Here is a 26,859-nt window from a genome sequence, read left to right on the forward strand (position 1 = left end):
GGTATCCTTTTAAACAAGGGATACAAAGACAACTTAACAAATTCATGAACCTACCTAGGTTTTCTTTTCAAATAACAAAGTATATTTGATAATAAAAATAAAGTGGGACATTTTTAAAATATATGTTTTAATCTCAATAATGAAAGTTTAATTTTAACATTCATATTCCTTTAGCCCATGCTTCTTATGAGACTAGATATGCAGTAGCTTGGGTAAAAAGGGACAGGGGTAGAAGTTTTAAGAGGAATACTAATAACAGTTATATAACGTGACTTATGAGGGGACAAATTATTTAGGTAATGGTGGAGTATACGGTCTCTTGATCCTTCTTGAAGTAGATAAACAGACCACCCTCTATAAACACTCTTGTATCAGTTCTGTTTCTACCAATTTAGAGTAAGTGGCACAAGCAATAGCTCAGCTCCTGTGCAAATTATTTTGCAAAGAGGAAGAAAGGCCACTCTCAGCATACTTGCTACTTTATGAGTTCAGCCCCAATAACTTTGATCAGTGTTTCCTGTATTCAAATATTAGTGTCATTAAGAGGTTCTTATACATTCAAGTAATTCATGCAATACATATCCAGAAGTTTAAAGCTCTTATGTGCAGGGAGCCAGTCGGTTCTCTGCTTCATTGTATACAACATCCACAGCCCCTGAACCAATAAGGGAGGTCACAACCTAATGTAGTGCATCAAAGGCCAAAGTAATTGTTATCGTATTGTTAAAGGAGAACAGACAGGACCCTTAAGTCTGAAATCCTACCTTTTCCCCCACTATATACTGTCTTAATTAAAAAGCAGTAATGAAAGGGAGCAAAGATCGGTTAGTGCAAAGGAAATTGAGCCAAGATATGAAAATTACAGTCCGTATCATTACATTTTCATTTATCTTGGCGCACCCTGATAGTACTCTCCAAAATAAATTAAAGGTAAACAGAACAAGAAAAAACATTCAAGCCCAGATAATCATGTTGAAAAAGATAAGCTTTCTTTAGAAGCCAACACTGAATAGCTAACTTTTCTTAGAAACATAGCCTTAGCAGAAACACAGACATCCAGTTTATATCTGCTTCAGAAAGGTGTGAGGAAAACTCCATACAGCTTCTTTACATAAGTCTCAAGAAGAGATTTATGTTTCAACTGCCTGAAAAATGGAGCATGCCCTTGTAGAATAAAGCCCTTAGACCCAGATATACAAATGGCTTAATTATTTGAGCTATGAGATGATGCTGTGAACAATAGCTGAGGAATAAAAAGTGGCCGGCTTATTTGCCTCCTATCTTCCATCATGTCAATATTTCTAGGGGTTGAAATTCCCTCCACAAATATATTCTTTAATAAATGAATATTATGTCAGCAGAGTCTGCTAAAATAGATTTTCCTGAAATACATATATTGCCTTTTAGAAGTACTGAAACATACAGCTGTTTGAAAAAATACGTGAACACCTTAGAAATAGGTGATATTTCTTTATTAATAAGGTGTTGGATCACCACTTGCCTTTCACACATCTTACAACCTTCTTGGATTACATTCATAGAACTTTTGAATATTGTCTATCAGAACATCTGCCAATTGTGCCACAGTATGTTGGAGGAGGGAATCTGCTTCTCACATTGCTCTCCAAAACTGCCTACAGTTGTTGAAACAACATGTGGAGCACATGATGCATCTGATCACCTAGAATGTTCAAGTACATTTAGGGTAATAGTGGGCCAGCTGAATACCAAGATATGGCCTCCCAAATCATCAAAAATCAACCGCCATGTTTGACAGCTGGAACTAGAGAGTCTAAGTTGTATGCTTCCTTGTAATATAATTATACCATATCACTTGTTTCCTGTCTTCAGCTATTCAGGTTTTATGATGCACCATTTTGTTTGCATTTTAGTTTTGGCTGTGATTAAAGGTTTAGCAGTTGCAGCTTTTCCATGGATGTTTGCTTTGTGAAGTTCCCTGCAGACTGTTTTAGTGGAGACCGAGTCTTCAAGGTGGATATTGAGTTCTGTTGTCACGTTTGCTGTAGTAGTTCTAGGTTGTTTGAACACAATCCTTGTTAGTGTTCAATGGTCCCTATCATTCAGTTTCCCACACTATTCTTCTTTGCTGATGAAGTCTTGCCATGCTACGTGTTCTCAGTCATAACCATGGAGACTGTTGCTCTTGAAACACACAAAAATTGGCTATTATGGTTACAGAAGCTCCTGTAAAACATGCTTCCATGATTTTTCTTCTTTAAAATTCTCACAAGTCCCCCATTTCACTGACTGCTTGTACTAACCACTTCTGAACACAACTTGTACTACACTGGCATAGAATGCAGACTAAGGAAAGATAAACAAAAGATAATTGCAGCATTTGTTTTGTTTTTTCACTGTAGCCTACTCAAATAATTATAACCCCTATAATAATGATGTTAACATTATTTTGTCCAGCCCCTGTGCATATGAGAGAGTAAAAAAACTACTATGGTTTACTCCAGGAATTATAAAAAAAGGCACATTACCTGAAATTGTTAGATTTGATGTTGTTGCTGTATTATTCAAATGTTGTGTTACTGGGAAAATAAATAAAAAGAATTAAAAATGTGTTTAAAAGTGAAGACATTTACAAACTGAAATAATCTTACCCTGATGAATTTGATATGCTGTGTACATTACCACAACACATTTATTAGGCATGTTTTACAAATCTTAATGAAATCATGTGATTACTGAAAAGCTACAGACAGAAATAGACAAGGAGATGGGATTCACTGCTTTTATAACAATGTTTTGTTGAATTAAACTTCAGAAATCACATTCACCTATATAACAAATATATATTGAAGTTTTTTTAGTTTACAAACTCATCTTCTGTTTTTATAAAATAAGGCTGATGAAGTCATAGAATTACTGAAAAACTGCAAGGAGTCAGGTTGCATTATATATTTAAATACTATTACTTTTGCATTCTGCAGGGGGGGTAAGGGGCGCTTTTAATAAACTTTCCATGTCCAGTATTTCAGTTAACAGGATCCAGTTAAAGGTCACCAGAATTAACAACTGGCACTCATCTAACTGGGATCTTTAAACTGTGAGCCAAATGTATCCGGTTTGTCTCCCCACCCGCTGAATACAGACTTTGAGAACCGTGGCTGGATGCACTTAAGAGGCACGTCTTAAAGTTGGAGTTGAAGACAGAACGCCAGGCAGTGTACTGCAGCGGAAAAAAGCCACTGGTGTCCATGAAAGTCGTGTGGTGAGATCTTTGGGGGTTAAAATTGTGCACAAATGGATACTAACTATCCTACTAACGGTGGTCTGCCACTTTGATTTGATATAAATGCTGGGAGCGTATATTTACACTAAGTGCTCCAAGGACTGAAGTAGCAGGATTTATTCTCCTCCTTTGAATCTAGATGCAAGTTTGTTTCTTCCAGCCGGAATTGCATGTAGCTATTTGGAATTTGGATACAATTAGAGAACTGTTGCTGTTTATTTTCCATCAGAATTTTGTGAGCGTGTCTTGTACACTAATGTGCTCAATTTTAGCTTCATAATCATTTGTACTATGAGAATATCTAGGATTGTATAAAGTGGCTCATATTGTATTCTATATTGAATTTTTATTTTCACTTTAGGGGTTATTTTGGGAGTTTTTTGGGGTTTGTGAAGAGGTATAAATAAACATTTTTGATTAAGAATTTTCTGAGTGCTGCCTTGTCATTCTTTGGTATCCATTCATATTGTGGATATCTTTCTCTCCTTTTTAATGTTGGTACTATTAGTATATGACTGCAAGCACCTGTTTATAATCCTATGATATGAGTGCACACACTTTTTGTTTTTTAGTCACCAGAATTATTGCTACATTCATCAGGTTAAGTTTACATTGCTGGTATTAATAAGTGCTAATTTTAAATAATTTGGTGGAAAGTGATATCATCTTCCGCTAATTAAGTTAACATGCTTACGCATTCCATTTTACAGGTGTACCAGAAACTCATCAGGTTTTAGGAGTAACCCCACCCCCATTTGTATTAAATGTACATCAGCTTGGGTATATTTTACAAGAAATTTATAGGGGTTGATTTATGAAGCAGCGGATGCTGCTTCCGTCCCACTCTGCTTGATTTCCGCCTGAAGCGAAAGTTAATAAGCAATGGTCCTAAGACCGCTGCTCCTTAACTCATCTGCCACCTCTGAGGTAGCGGACAGCAATCAGCCTGATCGAATATGATCGGGCTGATTGACACCCCCTGCTAGCGGCCGATTGGCTGCGAATCTGCAGGGGGCGGTATTGCACCATCAGTTCATAAGAACTGCAGGTGCAATGATAAATGCTGACAACGTATGCTGTCGGCATTTATTGATGTGCGGCGGACATGATACGCTACATCGTATCATGTCCGTCCGCACAATAACAAATTGACCCCATAGTCTCAAGTTCCATTATTATCAGACTCTTTTGTTTAACATATTTAAAATCCATAGTTTAAACAATATCTTATTTATATAATTATGATTTTTAAATAACATATTTCAGGTTTAATATAGCTTATATTCCGTTTTCTATACTTTCTGAATTGTATTGAATATCACTGCAAACATCTGAAAGCAACATAATGCAAAGGAATTATATAAAGCAAATTAACCCACTGACCTGCCGTAGACATGTTTGTCACTGTTGTAGACCCTAGGGGGCATTTAAAGAAACATTTTAAGATTATTTAATAGCCATAGGCTTTCAGTCTATTTAAAACAACCAATGGAAAATCTATAACTGTTCTCATGTGATTGTACCCTCCTCCCAAAGTCTCTAACTGCAGATGCCTTATGATGTGTTTCAGATCTCTATAGTAACTTTTGTAAAAATGTTAGAGCTAGAACACTGGTTTTCAAACCTGTCCTCAAGTCTCTCTAGAGACAGGAAAGGCATCAGCTGTGCAGGTCTGGTTGCTGTGCTCTATATGTTCTTAACAAATATGTTTCAATAAATGCACATTTTAACACTACTCCCTCCTCTCTCGATAGTTGTGTGGTTAAGTTTGCTGATTTTTGTTGCCTCAAGTCTCCTGAACAGGCCAGAATTTGAGGATATCTGAACTAAAACACAGGTGAAATAATCAGCTGATTAGTAAACATGGTTATTTTGCCTGCTTTCACCCAAGGCAATCCTGAAAACCTGGCCTGTTAGGGAACCAGTGAGCTAGAGTACCAGTAATTGAAGACCTCTTATCTGTCCCACTGTATTAGCGACAACCCTGGTTTGGAAGATGTTCCTGCAATCGCATCTGCCACACTCTTTGCTCTATAAATGACCAAGTCCCCCAATAAATCAGCCGTCAGGCTATCACTACACCCATGAGCTGTCCTGTCTGTGTTCAATTGTGTTGGATACTAGACAGGACATCCTAGTGGGTATGTAAGTGCATCTTATGGTCAATTATTTGAATATCAATATAACTGTCTTCACTATAACTCAACAAACCGCTAATTATATTTTAATAAAGGTTATATGGTATTTTTATGGCTATCACAGTTGGAGGACTACATCCAGAATCATTATTCTGTGTGTTCTCTGTGCAGGGACAGATCAGTCAAAGACAGTCACATCAATACCATATTTACTTTTACTTCTGCAAGTTGTAGGAATTTGCACAGGCAGAAATATGATCAGATGACATAGCTTTTTAATTAGACAAGCTCACAGAAGAATGGAATGGGTGTGCTAATTGGCAAGTAACCATGCAGCATACTATAGTATAGGACACAAGGAACACAAACGCTCTGGAACCAATCCAAAGTCAGTATAGAAGTAAATCAAAGAAAAAACCCTATTAAGAGAATAGGGAAAAGTATGCTCTTTTTACACATAAAGTATATATTTTTCCACTTAAAATTGAACTTTTACTAGTTATAGTTAAAAAGGCAGCATAAATAGAAATTGTATCTAGCGTGCCAGAAAAATAGTTAAAAACACAACTCTGTAACTGTGACTTGTATAAAGTACTTCAATTTTGCTGATTTTAGGTAGTCTATCACATATGAGGAGGAGGGGAAAAATCAACGATAATTAGGTAAATATAAGAGCCTCTTTTTAGGAACTGTGTCCTGTATTGCCCTATATTAATGTAGATAAGCAACTTTTTTTACACTAAATATACTATAAATCCCTTCCCCATCCTTCCCACAATATGTCCCAAATGTTACAACAAATTTTACAACAACAAATAAAATGATCAATTAGTAGATAGTCTGAAATTAACAGAGTGCCGTTAAAATAAACACGAAGCCCCTGACGCGGTCGCGTTTCACATATATCCCTCTGAGGAAGCGTATATGTGAAACGTGACCGCGTCAGGAGGTTTGTGTTTATTTTATAACATCTTTAAATACAGCAATGTACACATTAGTGAGAAATAGTTAAAGGGACATGAAACCCAATTTTTTTCTTTCATGATTTATAAAGAGCATACAATTTTAAACAACTTTCTCATTTGCTTCTATTATTTAATTTGCTTCATTTTCTTTATATTATTTGCTGAAAAGCATATCTAGATAGGCTCAGTAGCTGCTGATTGGTGGCTGCACATACTGTAGATGCCTTGTGTGGCTCACCCATGTGCATTGCTATTTTTTAATAAAAGGATATCTAAAGAATGAAACAAATTAGATAATAGAAGTAAATATGAATGTTATTAAAAATTGTATTCTCTACCTGATTCATGAAAGAAAATGTTGGGGTTTAGTGTCCCTTTAACTCTAAAATATACATTTATAGTATTTTTTTTAAATGTTAAGAAAGTATTGATTTAAAATAAAGTTTTCTCCAGGAATATTTAAAATAATAATGCACAGACCTGCAGAAGTTATTTGTGAGGTTGTTATTGAAGAATTCAAATGATCCCCTGATCCTGATATAAGAAATACAATCTGTTACTTGTGAAAAACGTTCATCCTTTCTATTGGATTACAATTTCAATAAGCACAACTGGATTTATTTAAAGGGACATTATGCTCTTCTTACTATTGTGTAAACATTGTTCTATTCCCTAGGAGGCAAAAAAAAAACAAATCCTGCAACCTAGGTTTATACAAAAGTCTACCAATTACCTAAAACAGCTATTGATTAGTAAAATTAGGTAACATGTTTTGTTTTTTTAGCCTTTCTAGGGAGAGTGAGGTAAGAGCATTTTTTACACAAAAGCAAGGTGTTTAAAGAGACATTGTACTATAAAATTAGTTTCACCTTATAGGGGCATTAAAACCAAAATGTTTCTTTCTTGATTTAAGTATACAAGTTTAAAAAAGTTTCCAATTGAATTTTATAATCAAGTTTGCTTTTTTCTCATGATATTCTTTGATGAAGAGATACATGCAGGTAGATTACGAGTTGTGCGCTCATGTTTTAACACTGAAAAATTGGTCATTTTAGCGTTAAAACAGCAACGCAGCCATTACGAGTCTTGTCGGTATAGCTGTACCGCAAGCTATAACAAGTCCCGCTCTCCAAAAAATTATGTTTTTCATGGGATTCCCATAGCGATTCCCATAGCGAGTTGTGCAGTGAGGCTAAAAAACTTGTGTTACACCCTATAACAACAAGTTCCATACCGCCATCTGAGAGCAGTAGTTATGAGTTTTAAGCAACAAAACTCTTACATAAAACTTATAACTAAAGTGTTACAAAGTACACTAAACACCCATAAACTACCTATTAACCCCTAAACCGAGGCCCTCCCACATCACAAATACTATATTAAAGTTATTAACCCCTAATCTTTCGCTCCTGACATCACCGCCACTAATAAAATTTATTAACCCTATTAACCCTATTCCGCCAACATCGTCACCACTATATTAAAGTTATTAACCCCTAAGCCCCCACACCCCAACATTGCCCACACTATAATAAATATATTTACCCCTATTCCGCTGCCCCCCGACATCGCCGCCACTAAATAAATTTATTAACCCCTAAACCTCTGGCCTCACACATCACTACCACTAAATAAACCTATTAATCCCTAAACCAACAGCCCCCCACATCACAACAACCTAAAGTAAACAATATTAACCCCTAAACCTAACAGTAACCCTAAACATAACCTTAACCCTAAACCTAACCCTAACACCCCTTTAACATAATTAAAATAGAGCTTAATTAAAGTTACAATTATTAACTAAATAATACCTATTCAAAACTAAATGCATACTTACCTGTGAAATAAAACCTAAGCTAGCTACAATATAACTAATAGTTATATTGTAATTTATTTTAACTAGGTAGACTAGTTAGTAAATAGTTATTTACTAACTACCTAGTTAAAATAAATACAAACTTACCTGTGAAATAAAAAAACACTAAAATTACAAAAATAAAAAAAACTGCCATTACAAAAAATAACAAACGAAATTATCCAAAACAATAAAAATTATTCCTATTCTAACACCCCAAAATAAAAAACCCTAATCTATAATAAACTACCAAGAGCCCTTAAAAGGGCCTTTTGTAGGGCATTGCCCTAAAGAAATCAGCTATTTTTCTACAAAAGAAAAACATACACCCCCTAATAGTATACAAACCCCCACCCCCCAAACCCACAAAATAAAAATAAAGTAAAACCTAATCTACCCATTGCAGTGAAAATGGAATTTGCATGGGCATTCAGCTCTAATAAAAAATGGCTGTTCTAAAAAAAAATACCCCAAAACGAAAAAAAAAAACCATTACACAAAATAACAAACGAATTATCCAAAATAATAACAATTATTTCTATTCTAATACCCATTTTAAAAAAAACCCCACCCAAAATAAAAGAAACCTAATCTATAATAAACTACCAATAGCCTTTAAAAGGGCCTTTTGTAGATCATTGCCCTAAAGAAATCAGCTCTTTTTCTAAAGAAAAACCCCCACCCTCCCAAACCCACAAATTAAAAATAAACTATCTAAAAAACCTAATCTACCCATTGCCCTGAAAAGGGCATTTGTATGGGCTTTGCCCTTTAAAGGGCATTCAGCTCTTTTCTTGCCCTTAAAAGGGCATTCAGCTCTTTTAAGAAATGCCCAAACCCTAATCTAAAAAAAAACACCCCAAAAAACCATAAAAAAAACTAACACTAACCCCTCTTTAGGTACTCACAGTTGCAGAAGTCCCATTTGAACGATCTTCATCCCGGCGCCTCCATCTTCATCCAGGCGGCTGCATCTTCATCCATGGCGGGACCGGCATCTTCTTTATCCCTGCGGAGGTGGAGCAGTTGATGCATGGAGGTCCAAGGTAGAGGTCCAATGCCGAGGTCCCAGCGGAAGTCCATCAATCCGACATGGAGGTCCTCTTAATGCAATCATCTGCCGCACACTGAGGATTCAAATGCAAGGTACCCCTTTTATAGTGGGTGTACCATTGCATTCCTATTGGCTGAAAAATTAAAATCAGCCAATAGGAATTAGGGCTGCTAAAATCCTATTGGCTGTTCAAATCAGCCAATAGGATTTAAGCAGCTCTCATTCCTATTGGCTGCTTTCTATTGGTTTTGCAAAAGTATAACATTCTTGCAATAATGCTGCCAAATAATGCTGTTGGCACGTGCAAGCTCCTGAACTTACCTCCTTGCTTTTCAACAAAGGATATCAAGAGAGCAATAGAAGCAATAGAAGTCAAATGGAAAGTTGTTTAAAATTGCATGCTTTATCGGAATCATGAAAGAAAAAAATTGAATTTGTGTCCCCTTTAATGTGTTTCAAAATGTCTTGTTATACCTACTACAGTTTAATGATTTTTTCTTTATGTTTGCTTTTGTATTTGAAATAGTTTGTTTTGCTCATTAAAGCAATTACATGTTGTTTTTAAGGACATGCCCATAAACATGGGCTGAGCTTGCAGGCAGAGCAGACGTGCTAATTTTATTTATGTATAAAAACACACTGCCTAATAGTTGGATATAAAAATGATATTTATGGCTGTGGAGTTAAAATAAGCACAACCAGCTATTTTGGATACAAAAATATCTATATCATGCCCCCACTGGCAGATTAATGTGTTCCACTGTCTCCTTTATACATAGAGATTATGTTTGTTATTCATACTCTTAGTATAGGTGTTGATTTCTACAGACAAAACATCTATTTCATGTAACAAAATAAAACTAAAAGGCCAGTTTGCTAACAAATACACTCCAGCTGGTAAAACAAACCATTGCTAACACATTAAAGGGAGAAAATGTACAATGTCCCCTTTAATGTTCCTTTAGAACAGTAACTAAACAGGACAAAACAAAAACTGCTTACTATGGACAACTTGAAAAGTAGGTCCTATCATGCACTATAACGCCTAGATTTAGAGTTTTGCGGCCGAAGGGGTGCGTTAGCTATGCGTCTTTTTTTTCTAGCGCTGCTTCTAAACAACGCTGGTATTTAGAGTTCTCTGAAGGGCTGCGTTAGGCTCCAAAAAGGGAGCGTAAAGGCATATTTTCCGCCACTTCAACCCTCAATACCAGCGTTGCTTACGGTAGCGGCTAGCTGGAAAAACGTGCTCGTGCACGATTCCCCCATAGGAAACAATGGAGCAGTTTGGGCTGCAAAAAAACCTAACACCTGCAAAAAAGCAGCGTTAAGCTCCTAACACAGCCCCATTGTTTCCTATGGGGAAACAGTTTCTAAGTCTGCACCTAACACCCTAACATGAACCCCGAGTCTAAACACCCCTAACCTTAAACTTATTAACCCCTAATCTGCCGCCCCCGCTATCGCTGACACCTACATTACACAATTAACCCCTAATCTGCCGCTCCGGACACCGCCACAACCTACATTATAACTATGTACCCCTAATCTGCTGTCCCTAACATCGCCGACACCTATATTATATTTATTAACCCCTAATCTGCCCCCCCAATGTCGCCGCTACCTTACCTACACTTATTAACCCCTAATCTGCCGACCGGACCTCGCCGCTACTATAATAAAAGTATTAACCCCTAAAGCTAAGTCTAACCCTAACCCTAACACCCCTCTAAATTAAATATAATTTTAATCTTACGAAATAAATTAAATTTTATTAAAGGGACAGTCTAGGCCAAAATAAACTTTCATGATTCAGATAGAGCATGTAATTTTAAACAATTTTCCAATTTACTTTTATCACCAATTTTGCTTTGTTCTCTTGGTATTCTTAGTTGAAAGCTTAACCTAGGAGGTTCATATGCTAATTTCTTAGATTACATTTTAACAGTTTTTCACCACTAGAGGGTGTTAGTTCACGTATTTCATATAGATAACAATGTGCTTGTGTGCGAGAAGTTATCTGGGAGCAGGCACTGATTGACTAGACTGCAAGTCTGTCAAAAGAACTGAAAAAAGGGGCAGTTTGCAGAGGCTTAGATACAAGATAATCACAGAGGTTAAAAGTATATTATTATAACTGTGTTAGTTATGCAAAACTGGGAAATGGCTAATAAAGGGATTATCTATTTTTTAAAACAATAACAATTCTGGTGTAGACTGTCCCTTTAACTAAAGTATTCCTATTTAAAAACTAAATACTTACCTGTAAAATAAACCCTAATATAGCTACAATATAACAAATAATTATATTGTATCTATTTTAGGATTTATATTTATTTTACAGGCAACTTTGTATTTATTTTAATTAGGTACAATAGCTATTAAATAGTTATTTACTATTTAATAGCTACCTAGTTAAAATAATTACAAACACTACACTATAATTAAATAAATTAAATAAATTACCTACAATTAAATAAACTAAACTAAATTACAAAAACAAACAAACAAACACTAAATTACAAAAAATAAAAATAGATTAAAAGAATTTTAAGCTAATTACACCTACTCTAAGCCCCCTAATAAAATAAAGCCCCCCAAAATAAAAAAAATCCCTACCCTAATCTAAATTACAAAAGTTAACAGCTCTATTACCAACCCTTAAAAGGGCTTTTTGCGGGGCATGCCCCAAAGTAATCAGCTCTTTTGCCTGCAAAAAAAAACACAATACCACCCCCAACATTAAAACCCACCATCCACATACCCCTACTCTAACCCAAACCCCCCTTAAATAAACCTAACACTACCCCCTGAAGATCTCCCTACCTTGAATCGTCTTCACCCAACTGGGCCGAAGTCTTCATCCGATGGGGCAGAAGAGGACATCCAGACCGGCAGAAGTCTTCATCCTATCCGGGCAGAAGAGGACATCCGGACCGGCAGACATCTTCATCCAAGCGGCATCTTCTATCTTCATCCATCTGACGAGGAGCGGCTCCATCTTCAAGACCTCCGGCGCGGAACATCCTCCTTCCCTGACGACTACCCGACGAATGAAGGTTCCTTTAAGTGACGTCATCCAAGATGGCGTCCCTCGAATTCCGATTGGCTGATAGGATTCTATCAGCCAATCGGAATTAAGGTAGGAAAAATCTGATTGGCTGATTGAATCAGCCAATCAGATTCAAGTTCAATCCAATTGGCTGATCCAATCAGCCAATCAGATTGAGCTCACATTCTATTGGCTGCGTGTCCGCCCAACATCAATAAATGCTGACAGCATAAGCCGACAACATTTATCATTGCACAAGCATTTCTGGTGAAATGCTTGTGCAATGCCGCCCCCTTCACATTCGTGGCCAATCGGCCGCTAGCAGGAGGTGTCAATCATTGCTGATTGCTGTCCACAACCTCAGAGGTGGGCGGATGAGTTAACTTATGTTTCAGGCGGACCTGAAACTTTGGAGGTAGATTGCAGCAACTGCTGCCTGATAAATCTACCCCTATGTGCTTTTGCATTATATTGTTATCATGCATTTGATAAATCAACAAAAACACAAGTTAAGAATGTATATATATATATTTAGTTATTTAATTAATTAAACATAGTTTTCTACAGTTTCGGTAGTACATAGTCATAGATATAAGTAGAATAATAAGTACATACCTGCAGTAGTAACATTTGACGTTACTGTAATAGCCACCTTTGATGTTGTTGATGATGAATTCTGAGTATTCTCTGTCACTGATTATTAAAAGAAGAAATTTGTATTCAGGACAACTTATTCTAGCTTGTAGTGCATATCAAATGCTTTCATATAGGTAAAAAAGTGACCCAAGTAAAATGTAGACTAGCAGTGACAAGGCTGACTTCTAAAATGTAATTCAATTCTAACCATATACATTTGTATATGAAACAGCTACAAAAAGCAGGCTAGTTTTTGTTTACATAAAAAGTAAAAGACTAAACTGGAAGAGATAGGAATTATGAACAAGTACTTCTGTATTAGTGAAAGCTACCCAATGAGACCCACTCCTACAGATGTATTGGTGAAGTGGGATACACCGCCTTCACAAGCTTGACAGAAAAAGAATAGTTTTATTAGGACAGGAAGATTTATTTAGAAAAAAACAAAACACAAAATGGCTTTAAGTGACCACTGAAAAAAAATAAGTGTAATGACCATGTCACAAAGCTTTATATCCACTGATCAATGATGATAACTTTATTTGCAAATACAAATGAACTTGAACAGTAGCTAGTTAAAGTAGTTGACTGTATAAGGTAGTGTTTATGAATCGTGGTCCTCAAGTACCCCAACAGGCCAGGTTTTTAGGTGAACCAGTGCACAGGTGACAAAATCAGCTGAAAGGTGAGAGCAGGTTAGTAACCATGGTGTTCCTGATCAGCTGATTACTTCACCTGTGCACTGGTTCAGCTATAATGAAAACCAGGCCTGGTTGGGTTACTTGAGGACCACGGTTGAGAAACACTGGTGTAAGGGAGACTGGCGGCAGAAAATAAACATAATGAGTATAACAACATGCTGCTTAGAATAACAAAAAACGTTCACCTGCCACTGCCTGCACTGATATCACGTGAGTGTGGCATGATGCTTCACTAGTGTCTCTGACTACAGTGGTTAGTTGTTCTGTTTTACCCATTGGTGTTTATCTGTGTGTGTGTGTGTATGTATGTATGTGACTGTGTGTGTACTGTATTTATGCATGTATGTGTGTGTATGTTTGTGGAACCAGCAAATTACAGATCTTGTTACTACAGCATGGGGGGGGGGGCGGGGGGTAAACAGTGTCACTATACAGTACCACTATATACAGTACGGGGGGGCTGGACCATGTCACAGACTACTGTGGTCACTTTATAAAGTACTGGGGCAGGTAGGGTCAGGCCAACCATCTCACTGGCAGATTACAGACTGTGTCACTGACTCACTATATATAGTACTGGTGGGTTAAACAGTGTCACTATATACAGTAATAGGGGGTCAGACCATCTCACAGACTGTGGGCACAAGGTTCCTCCTTTTGCAGACATGTAATCTGATTCACTTTTTCTGTGTTAAATGTAAAAAAAAAAGATATGTATCAAATTCACTTTTTTTTTTTGGGGGGGGGGGCTTCTTAGATTCTTGCACCTGGGCCCTGTGGCTTCTAGTTACGCCTCTGCATCCAGGATCAGCCTACTCAAAACCTCAGCTCTGTTGCACCAGTTAAAGGGACACTGAACCCACATTTTTTCTTTCGTGATTCAGATAGAGCATGAACATTTTAAGCTACTTTCTAATTTACTCCTATTATCACATTTTCTTCATTCTCTTGGTATCTTTATTTGAAATGCAAGAATGTAAGTTTAGATGCCGGACCATTTTTGGTGAACAACCTGGGTTGTTCTTGCTGATTGGTGGATAAATTCAGCCACCAATAAACAAGTGCTGTCCAGAGTACTGAACCCAAAAAAAAAAAGCTTAGATGCCTTCTTTTTCAAATAAAGATAGCAAGAGAACGGAGAAATTGGATTCAGCGTCCCTTTAAAGAGGATGAGGTTTTCCCTATTATCATCCTTCCACCATACTGTCCCTTTGACTCGGTTCCTCCATTAGCTTCGCTTTGCCTCAAGAATACGATTCAAAACCATAACATACAAAAGTCCTCAAAGACACTACCCCCATCTATATCTCTGTTCTTGTGTGCAAATATTCTCCTTCCTGCTCCCTCTACTATGACAATGACTTCTCTCCTCGTCTCTCATTAGTTCCTTACATGTCCAACTGCAAGACTTTTATAGAACTTTATCTATTCAGTGAAATTAATTTCTTTGCTCAGTAGGCGTTGCCTTTAGCTATACAAATATGTGTGTTTAGGGACACATACAAAACATTACAATATTTATCTGTTTCTCTTCCCACTGATCCCTCAACTTTTCCATATTCTTCCTTTGAATGTTTAAGATCACAAGTTCATATGCCCTGTCCCTCTACCCATTACTGGATCAGCTAAATTATTATTATTATTAATAATAATAAAACTAAAAATAATAATAAAATATACCAATATAAACCATGTGTTGACTTGAATATATAAAATATTATCATCAAGTAACAAATACATGTTTTTCTAGAATATATTGAAATAGACACAGTACGTACCTTCACTAGTCATCACTGCTTCATCTGTAGTTGATCGCTTGATATCTACTTTAGTTTCTGTTACTGATAAATAAAACTTAGGTGTTAGGTTCCATACCAGGCTGTGCTTTATCATCTCTGCTGGCGTAGGGCCCTCAGCTGTATGTAAGCTTCTGTTTTGTCTCCATAATGTACCTAGTGTACCCTTATTTATAGCCCATATAGCACTGCAGAATAAGTTACTGTTGTATAAATAAAGTGTGATAATAATGATAACACTGAGTTATGTTTAATAAGATAGGAACTGAGGGTGAGCTACAATATCAACTAATTAACATCACATATAATGGGACACTGTTTAAGTCCTTACAGGAGCTGAAATTAATTGCAGCTCCTGAGCAGGACATGGTCAGTGAGCAAATCAAAGGTCCCCTTGATTCCAATCTTTCGGAACTCTTGTTCGATTTTGATAAAAACAGGATCTGCAGCTATTTTTTTTTATCAAAACAAACACAATCTTACGGAGTCTTTAAGCAAACGGTAACATGTCCCTTTAAATTGAATACAATTTTTTGTGTGTAAAAACATAAGAATTTTTCTTTTGTACTTTGCTACATATGTTTTAATGTTTACAATTAATATTATTTTAATACATACTTTTAATATGCTTTTTATATTAAATGTGTCTCTCTTTTGCATTATGAAATGTACGTTATGTGACTATCTGCCTGTCTCTGTCTCAGAAATACTGTAGTGTACACTATGTTTACATGGTAGTCTGTGGATAAATATCTAGCAATATCAATTAAAGTACCTGTGAGGTCTGCAGTTACTTTAGAAGATGAATCTACAATGAGAAAGAACAACATTTTTGTAAATGTTCATATTAAAGGGACATTGCACTCAAAATATATTGTATTAAAGGGATATGAAACCCAACATGTTTTTTTTTCATGATTCAGATAAAGCATACAATTTTAAACATCTTTCCAATTAAATTATATTATACAATGTGCTTTGTTTTCTTGGTATATTTTGTTGAAAGGTATAACTAGATAGGTTTAGAAGCTGGGAACTAGCTTTCTCTTACCAATGTGTTCAGTTAGCTCCAAGTAGTGCATTACTGCTCATTTAACAAAATATACCATGGGATTAAAGCAAAATTGATAACAGAAGTAAATGGGAACGTTTTTAAAATGTAGGTTTTATCTGAATCATGAAAGAAAAATGTTGGGTTCCATGTCCCTTTAAGTTAAAGTGAAATGCACATTCCCCCCTCACAAGTGCTGACATGTGGCATGATATTGCTGCTACAAAGAACATGCACAAGACTAATGCTTAAGCACAAAGCCTTCTGTTGTATACTTGGTGGGTTTTTTATATGCACAAGACAAATTTTGGATTATGGCCACAGACAGGGGCATTCAACCGGATATAAATATCAGTGTGAAAGTACAACACACAAAGATCTAGATTTGCACAGATGTTTATGTGCTGCACTTTCACATCGATTTATCCGCTCCAGAAATAGCCAAATGCCACTGTCCGGGCCCATATTTAGCATTCATTTGGCAAACAAAATGCTGAATCCTAACTTTCTACCATGCATATTCTTGTGCACAGTAAAAAACACAATTTATGCTTACCTGATAAATTTATTTCTCTTGTGGTGTATCCAGTCCACGGATCATCCATTACTTGTGGGATATTCTCATTCCCAACAGGAAGTTGCAAGAGGACACCCACAGCAGAGCTGTAATATAGCTCCTCCCCTAACTGTCATAGCCAGTCATTCGACCGAAAACAAGCAGAGAAAGGAGGAACCATAGGGTGCAGTGGTTACTGTAGTTTAAATTTAAAAATTACCTGCCTTAAAATGACAGGGCGGGCCGTGGACTGGATACACCACAAGAGAAATAAATTTATCAGGTAAGCATAAATTGTGTTTTCTCTTGTAAGGTGTATCCAGTCCACGGATCATCCATTACTTGTGGGATACCAATACCAAAGCTAAAGTACACGGATGAAGGGAGGGACAAGGCAGGAACTTAAATGGAAGGAACCACTGCCCGTAAAACCTCTCTCCCAAATACAGCCTCTGAAGAAGCAAAAGTATCAAATTTGTAAAATTTTGAAAAAATATGAAGCGAAGACCAAGTCTTCACCTTGCAAATCTGATCAAAAGAAGAGTCATTTTTAAAGGCCCAAGTGGAAGCCACAGCTCTAGTGGAATAACCTGTAATCCTTTCAGGAGGCTGCTGTCCAGCAGTCTCATAGGCTAAGCGGATTAAGCTTCTTAGTCAAAAAGAAAAAGAGGTTGCCGAAGCCTTTTGACCTCTCCTCTGTCCAGAGTAGACAACAAACAAAGCAGATGTTTGATGAAAATCTTTAGTAGCTTGTAAGTAAAACTTTAAAGCACTGACCACATCCAGATTGTGTAACACAAGGATGGAACAACAATCTCTTGATTGATATTCTTGTTAGATACCACCTTAGGTAAGAACCCAGGTTTGGTACGCAGGACTACCTTATCCGTATGAAAAATCAGATAAGGAGAATCGCATTGTAAGGCAGATAGCTCAGACTCTACGAGCCGAGGAAATAGCTACCAACTGTAACTTTTATACTACAACAGTGGAAATTGTTTCTAGTCAAAATTTAAGCCAGCCATGTGGAAAAAACTAGGCCCCAATAAAGTTTTATCACCAATGCATATATAAAAACTATTAAACATGCCAGCAAACGTTTATATTGCAATATCAAAAGGGTTTTACCCCTGGGAGTAAGCATGATACCAGTCGTTATTAAATCACTGTATTCAGGCTTAACTTACATTAATCCGGTATCAGCAGCATTTTCTAGTGTTTTCCATCTCTAGAAAAAATTATAACTGCACATACCTGATAGCAGAATAAACTGCACGCCATTCTCTCGCTGAAGTTACCTCATCTGTGTAATCCCCTCAGACATATGTGAGAATAGCAATGGATCTTAGTTACAACCTGCTAAGATCATAGAAACCTCAGGCAGATTCTTCTTCTATTTACTGCCTGAGATAAAATAGCACAACACCGGTACTATTTAAAAATAACAAACTTTTGATTGAAGAAAGTAAACTAACTATATTTAACCACTCTCTCCTACAACGACCTAGCTTGTTGAGACTTGAAAGAGAATGACTGGCTATGACAGTTAGGGGAGGAGCTATATTACAGCTCTGCTGTGGGTGTCCTCTTGCAACTTCCTGTTGGGAATGAGAATATCCCACAAGTAATGGATGATCCGTGGACTGGATACACCTTACAAGAGAAATTATTATGATTTGTCAATTCAGATGCTATTAGCATCTTCTGCTTTCAAATGGAAATGTAAGTTCTGTTTCTGAAGCCAAAGAGGGAACCTGATATATGTGAATCTCTTCTTGCAGAAAATTAGAAAACAATGTAATGGTGAGTATATAAACAATAAAAATACATGTTGTACATTAATAGAAATAAATCAAAAGAAGTCTGAATAATATAAATGCTCACTTTATTAGCACAAGCATTTGGGTAGAGAATTCTCAACATTTTTTTTTCTAAAGTTGGAACTTTAAATGCATTATAAAATGTGGCCCATTTTGTTAATTTAAAGGGATAGTCTAGTCAACTTTAAACTTTCATGATTCAGATAGAGTTTTAAGCAACTTTCTAATTTACTCCTATTATAATTTTTTCTTCGTTCTCTTTGCATATTTATTTGAAAAAGCAAGATTGTAAACTTAGGAGCCGGGTCATTTTTGGTTCAGCACCTGGGTAGCGTCTTGCATGCTCTATCTAAATCATGATTACAGTTTAATTTTGACTAGACTATCCCTTTAAGTTTAAAGTCTTATTCTTATAAGACTTATGTTTGCAGTTCATAGCTAATATTTTTATTTAGCTTGTGACACTTAATAGGAAGATCATTCTATATTTTCTATGTAAAATAAGAAATTAATGTGTATGCACTGTATACCTGCTGAAGATGTCTTCGGTGCTGTTCCGATAGCTAAAGTGGTGTCAAAATCCATTCCTGTTACTGAAAAAAGGAGCACAAATCAATCAGCGGAACAAGCACTAACAATTTACTTCTGCTGAAACAGAAAACTGATTTCAAGTCCATCAATTCAGACAAAAGACAAGCGTTTTCCAGACGCTCATATATATTATTTGGACATTATATACTTTATTGTATAGGGGTCCAAAAGCAGGGATAAACAGCGCCCTTCCAAGGCTCATAGATGTGGCTTTTAAGCCATATTTGAAATGCCTATAACAGTGTATTCTCACTCGGTGGGCTGCCTGCACAGCAAGCTATTACAATTTGTCAGTTCCGATCAGATGACCGTCTTCTGCTTTCAATTACAAATTAAAGTTTATTTTCTAAAAGCGAAGTTAAAGGGACATTCCAGACAAAATTTAAATGCATATAGATTTATTACATCTTTGAATAGAAACATATTTGCAATATTCATGTATTGGCAAAAATGCTTCTAGTAAAAGTTATCACTGTTTTAGTGTTAACATTTTCTCTGCGTGTGCATGTGAAGCATAGCTAGATATTGTCACTGCCCCACATTTTAAATAATGCAGCTGATCAGATCATCAGTGGGGCTTGTATCATGTCAGCAATTAACAAATTGAGTCATTACCAGATTGTACAAGCACCTTACACTCTCTGAGCAAGTGCTGTGTTTAAAATGCTGGTGCACGGTGCATACTTAAATACACTTTTGAAACAGCTATAGCTTTTATTAGAAGCATTTTTGCTAATGCATGTATATTACAAAATTGCTTCTGTTCAATACCGAAATGCACCCATGTGGTTTCCAATTTTGGCTGGAATATCCCTTTAAAGAGGGGAGATGTAACTTTAATATGTGAATTTATATACACACACAGATTTAGACATCATAAAAAGTCTGAAATCTAAAAGTATACTAATCTTTAAAAAAACAAACAGCTGCCAAGTGCAGTCAAAGCTAAGCAGAGTGTGGGGCTGTGAGCAATTCTCTCACAGCCCCAAACACTTGTCATCCCTGGGGCGGGCATTGGAGCAGCTGCAGTGCTGGTGAATGCCGCACCACTACAATTGTGCTTCAGTAGAAATAGGGCCAGATTTCCCATTAGGCACAGTAGGCATGTGCCTACAGACGCCTTGCAGTGAGGGGCGCCTGCCTGTAAGTAATAAAAAAAATATTTTTTTTTTTTTTTTTGTGAGGGCATTAATTTTAGTAAGAATTGTGCTGCCAGGTGCTTACAGAGTCGAGTGTTTCATTGGGAATATGTTACAGCAGTTGAGGGAGCCATGAAGGAGAAAGGGGCAAAGATTAAAACTAAACCCCTCCCATTTTCGCCAGGCATGTTTAGTTTCACTTTTATTTTATGTACTTCTGTTGCCTCACACAGCCAAGCTCCATTGCTGATGTGGTGCAGACACTTTTTGTTGAAGGAATGAAAGCTTCAGAACAACAGGTTAGGACTGTACAAGGCTTCTAATGCTGCCTAGAATGACAACATAACAAGCAGAGCACTTTAACCCCTTGGCTACCAGAGAGGATTGCAGTGAATTCACTTGTTATGTGCTGTAGTGCATTTTGATAGCCAGGGGGTTAAATTCTGCTTCAGGATGAATGTTAGTTTTAATATTGCTATTGTTTACACAAAACTGTGTTTAACTCTAACAAAATATTAAGCACATAGTCAAAGTCATCTCTAGAAAAGCAATACACTAATGGCTTGTCAATAAACATGTCCTATGAGCCCATCTGGGTCTGCACAGATGTGTATTGCTGTCTCAGAACTGACATTGACGATGTGTTTAACTCTTTTGCAAGAGGCTAACACACTTCTGTGCAAGCACTAGTGCAATAATAAAATGCCCTAGCAAACTGTCACATTTTATGTCCCTTTAAATAGGGTTTTCTTTAGAATATTTTGCATTAAAAGTTTAACATGATTTGTTTTTGTTATACATAATAGAAATTGTATGACCATTTGAGTCAAGTGAATATTGATTTTTGGTGTAGCTTCCATTACAACAAATATTGCAATCGGTGTGTATATTTGTGTATCTCCATAAAAGGGAAAATGCAATTTTACATCTAATATTTATTTTTAGTTGTCCTAAATAATAATAAAAAAAAGTCCTCATTTTTTGGCACTTTTTTTTTTTGGGGGGGGGGGGGGCGCTTCAGGTCTTTGTGCCTACAGGCACCTGAGATGTAAATCCGGCCCTGAGTAGAAAGGAAAAAATATGAATGGGGTGCTGGATCCTGTGACCTCTGTATCTATGCTGGTCGTTATTTCATCATTCTCATTGGCCCGGAAGCATTTGCCTCCCAACCCCCAGCCCTGTCTGTCCCTGTGTACAAAAATGTTTAAACGTTCCAGAACATCAACTTTTATGTTAATATAAAAGCATATTGTAAATAAAAACTAATACAAATATGACTTGAAGAATAGATATGTTCCTTTTACGATTCCGTAGCACCAGAATGTGGGCGTGGAATTCTCAACATTCTTCTCTAAAGCCGAAACTTGCTCTTTTAGATGCATTAGATAAATGTTGGCCATTCTGTTAACTTACCATTAATTTACGACTACATTATTATAGGACACATGACTTGCATTTTCAAGGTAACGTTGTTATTTAGTTTATGGCACTTAACAACAAGATTGTTCTATATATTATAGCAATAATATAAAATGAATGTAAATGTATACCTGACGTATTTGATGCCGTTCCAAACTCTAAAGTGGTATGCAAATCATGTCCTGTTACTGAAAGAAAAAGTCAAATCAGTGGAAACAGCACTAACAATTTAACTTTTTCAGGTGCCGAAACTAGATTTGCCAAGTCTATTAATTCAGAGCACAAAAGTTTCACAAATGCTTATATTAAAAGAACCTTTATTACTATATTGCATGATGTGCAAACACAGATATCAACAAGATTTCAAGCCTATAATACAAGTGGCTAAAAAACCTTTGCCTTGCACACTCAGGTGGTCTTAAAGCTACAGACTCAAACTCTATTACTGATTAAATAAGCAAAAATAATCTCAAAATGGAAACTCTCAGACTGATTTGGGAATGGTATCGGCTTCTAAAGCATGTTATAAGAGATACAGTAGAGTATTTTAGGGTTTGTATCTGAAACGTCAAGCCAAAAAATCTATTCCTATTCATTAAAAAACACTTTGTGAATAGCATTGCTTTGCTTTTTGCAGGGTTTTCAAGCTGAAAGACATTCCTTTGTACTTTAAAACGTTATTTTCCCAATGCGGGTCACGATATTTGCACTCCACTCAGTGATACCAGCGCACCCAAATGTGTGCTGGTATTACAAATAACGCACAATGAGAACGCAACCTCTTGTTCACATTTCACGGAAGCTTTGCGCTCACGAGAGAGCGCTTCCATAGGCTCCAATGGAAGCCTTGGTCTCATGCTGTCAGACACCTCTGAGACCCTATTGCTGCGAAGGGGGTAATTTGCACAGTGATGGCTTGCAAAGGGTAATTATATATGTATAATGTATATTTACATATAAAAATATATGCATATAAGCATATACATATATTTACAGGGAACACACAGTCCCCATAGACCGCAATATAAAGGCACTTTTCAGTGCCTTTCCTCCCCTCACATTAAGCCCTAAAAACTGCTTTGTGCAGTTATTTAAAAAAAAAAAAAAGACATCCGATGCGGAGCATCCTTCCTGGCCGACGACTAACCGACGAATGAAGGTTCCTTTAAATGACGTCATCCAAGATGGCTTCCCTTCAATTCCGATTGGCTGATAGAATTCTATCAGCCAATTGGAATTAAGGTAGTAAAAATCCTATTGTCTGATTCAATCTGATTGGCTGATCCAATCAGCCAATAGGATTGACCTTGCATTCTATTGGCTGTTCCAATCAGCCAATAGAATGCGAGCTCAATCCGATTGGCTGATTGCATCAGCCAATAGGATTTTTCCTATAATTTAGTTATTACTTGCGGTGTGGGTTTGATGGCGGATATAGGGGTTAATAGTTTAATTAGGCTTATTGCGTTGTGGGGGGTTGTCGGTCTAGGGGTTAATACATTTATTATTAGTAATGAGAGGGGGGGATTGCGGATATAGGGGTTTTACGTGTCGGACTTATTTTTGGGAGGCGTGTTAGACTTTTACGGGAGATTTGTTATTTTATTTACTTTTCTTAGGCGCCAGCAGTTTCTAAAGTGCCGTATGTCACTAGTGACTCCAGAAATTTGTATTTACGCTCATTTCTGGACATCGCTAGTTTGTTCGACTTACAGCACTTTATGAACTGCCGGTGGGGTTTATGTAATACCCCGATGTGTGAGATGAAATTACGGGCGGCGCAGGTTCCCACGCTTGCGCCGAAACCTGCGCCGTATATTTCAGCGCGCCACAGGTTTTTAGGTGAACCAGTGCACAGGTGAAGAAATCAGCTGATAGGTGAGAGCAGGTTAGTAACCATGGTGTTCCTGATCAGCTGATTACTTCACCTAAGCACTGGTTCAGCTATAATGAAAACCAGGCCTGTTCGGGTTACTTGAGGACCACGGTTGAGAAACACTGGTGTAAGGGAGACTGGCGGCAGAAGATAAACATAATGAGTATAACAACATGCTGCTTAGAATGACAACTTCCTCTACATGATGTGAATTCCCATCACTGACCACTGCTTACAGTTCTTTACAAACATCCAGGATCAGCCTACTCAAAACCTCAGCTCTGTTGCACCAGTTAAAGGGACACTGAACCCACATTTTTTCTTTCGTGATTCAGATAGAGCATGACATTTTAAGCAACTTTCTAATTTACTCCTATTATCAAATTTTCTTCATTCTCTTGGTATCTTTATTTGAAATGCAAGAATGTAAGTTTAGATGCCGGCCCATTTTTGGTGAACAACCTGGGTTGTTCTTGCTGATTGGTGGATAAATTCATCCACCAATAAACAAGTACTGTCCAGAGTTCTGAACCCAAAAAAAAGCTTAGATGCCTTCTTTTTCAAATAAAGATAGCAAGAGAATGAAGAAAAAATGATAATAGGAGTAAATTAGAAAGCTGCTTAAAATTGCATGCTCTATCTGAATCACGAAAGAAAACAATTTGATTCAGCGTCCCTTTAAAGAGGATGAGGTTTTCCCTATTATCACCCTTCCACCATACTGTCCCTTTGACTCGGTTCCTCCATTAGCTTCGCTTTGCCTCAAGAATACGATTCAAAACTATAAGATACAAAAGTCCTCAAAGACACTACCCCCATCTATATCTCTATTCTTGTGTGCAAATATTCTCCTTCCTGCTCGCTCTACTATGACAATGACTTCTCTCCTCGTCTCTCATTAGTTCCTTACATGTCCAACTGCAAGACTTTTATAGAACTTTTATTCAGTGAAATTAATTTCTTTGCTCAGTAGGCGTTGCCTTTAGCTATACAAATATGTGTGTTTAGGGACACATACAAAACATTACAATATTTCTCTGTTTCTCTTCCCACTGATCCCTCAACTTTCCCATATTCTTCCTTTGAATGTTTAAGATCACAAGTTCATATGCCCTGTCCCTCTACCCATTACTGGATCAGCTAAATTATTATTATTATTAATAATAATAATAATAATAATAATAATAAAACTAAAAAAAATAATTATAAAATATACCAATATAAACCATGTGTTGACTTGAATATATAAAAAATGATCATCAAGTAACAAATACATGTTTTTCTAGAATATATTGAAATAGACACAGTACGTACCTTCACTAATCATCACTGCTTCATCTGTAGTTGATCGCTTGATATCTACTTTAGTTTCTGTTACTGATAAATAAAACTTAGGTGTTAGGTTCCATACCAGGCTGTGCTTTATCATCTCTGCTGGAGTAGGGCCCTCAGCTGTATGTAAGCTTCTGTTTTGTCTCCATAATGTACCTAGTGTACCCTTATCTGTAGCCCATATAGCACTGCAGAATAAGTTACTGTTGTATAAATAAAGTGTGATAATAATGATAACACTGAGTTATGTTTAATAAGATAGGAACTGAGGGTGAGCTACAATATCAACTAATTAACATCACATATAATGGGACACTGTTTAAGTCCTTACAGGAGCTGAAATTAATTTAATTAAGGTCCCCTTGATTCCAATCTTTCGGAACTCTTGTTCGATTTTGATAAAAACAGGATATGCAGCAGTGCAGCTATTTTTTTTTATCAAAACATGTCCCTTTAAATTGAATACAATTTTTTTGTGTAAAAAAATAAGATTTTTTCTTTTGTACTTTGCTACATATGTTTTAATGTGTAGAATTAATATTATTTTAATACATACTTTTAATATGCTTTTTATATTACATGTGTCTCTCTTTTGCATTATGAAATGTACGTTATGTGACTATCTGCCTGTCTCTGTCTCAGAAATACTGTAGTGTACACTATGTTTACATGGTAGTCTGTGGATAAATATCTAGCCATATCAATTAAAGTACATGTGAGGTCTGCAGTTACTTTAGAAGATGAATCTACAATGAGAAAGAACAACATTTTTGTAAATGTTCATATTAAAGGGACATTGCACTCAAAATATATTGTATTAAAGGGATATCAAACCCAACATGTTTTTTTCATGATTCAGATAAAGCATACAATTTTAAACATCTTTCCAATTAAATTATATTATACAATGTGCTTTGTTTTCTTGGTATATTTTGTTGAAAGGCATAACTAGGTAGGTTTAGAAGCTGGGAACTAGCTTTGTCTTACCAATGTGTTCAGTTAGCTTAGCTCCAAGTAGTGCATTACTGCTCATTTAACAAAATATACCATGGGATTAAAGCAAAATTGATAATAAAAGTAAATGGGAACGTTTTTGAAATGTAGGTTTTATCTAAATCATGAAAGAAAAATGTTGGGTTCCATGTCCCTTTAAGTATAAGTGAAATGCACATTCCCCCCTCACAAGTGCTGACATGTGGCATGATATTGCTGCTACAAAGAACATGCACAAGACTAATGCTTAAGCACAAAGCCTTCTGCTGTATACTTGGTGGGTTTCTTATATGCACAAGACAAATTTTGGATTATGGCCACAGACAGGGGCATTCAACCGGATATATCAGTGTGAAAGTACAACACACAAAGATCTAGATTTGCACAGATGTTTATGTGCTGCACTTTCACACCGATTTATCCGCTCCAGAAATAGCCAAATGCCACTGTCCGGGCCCATATTTAGCATTCATTTGGCAAACAAAATGCTGAATCCTATCTTTCTTCCATGCATATTCTTGTGCACAGTAAAAATTATTAAAATTTGTCAATTCAGGTGCTATTAGCATCTTCTGCTTTCAAATGAAAATGTAAGTTCTGTTTCTGAAGCCAAAGAGGGAACC

The 26,859-nt window shown here is 36.6% G+C and overlaps 1 protein-coding gene across 8 annotated transcripts in view; it reads right to left on the minus strand.

Moving 5' to 3' along the window:
* Positions 1 to 26,859, minus strand: part of ADGRG2 (adhesion G protein-coupled receptor G2) — a 308,878-nt gene that overhangs the window by 95,454 nt on the left and 186,565 nt on the right. For 5 of the 8 annotated variants that reach the window (XM_053706390.1, XM_053706388.1, XM_053706386.1 and 2 more), the window contains 9 exons: positions 25,226 to 25,288; positions 22,167 to 22,223; positions 19,417 to 19,479; positions 16,235 to 16,267; positions 15,442 to 15,504; positions 12,942 to 13,019; positions 6,846 to 6,899; positions 4,646 to 4,678; positions 2,508 to 2,558 (listed from right to left, as the gene is read on the minus strand). In XM_053706390.1, the coding sequence (XP_053562365.1) occupies positions 2,508 to 2,558; positions 4,646 to 4,678; positions 6,846 to 6,899; positions 12,942 to 13,019; positions 15,442 to 15,504; positions 16,235 to 16,267; positions 19,417 to 19,479; positions 22,167 to 22,223; positions 25,226 to 25,288 (495 nt within the window). The remainder of the gene's footprint in view (positions 1 to 2,507; positions 2,559 to 4,645; positions 4,679 to 6,845; positions 6,900 to 12,941; positions 13,020 to 15,441; positions 15,505 to 16,234; positions 16,268 to 19,416; positions 19,480 to 22,166; positions 22,224 to 25,225; positions 25,289 to 26,859) is intronic. The other 3 variants (XM_053706383.1, XM_053706384.1, XM_053706385.1) reach the window with 3 other exon arrangements.

Source organism: Bombina bombina, chromosome 3 (assembly GCF_027579735.1).
Source record: "Bombina bombina isolate aBomBom1 chromosome 3, aBomBom1.pri, whole genome shotgun sequence".
NCBI classification, from domain to species: domain Eukaryota; kingdom Metazoa; phylum Chordata; class Amphibia; order Anura; family Bombinatoridae; genus Bombina; species Bombina bombina.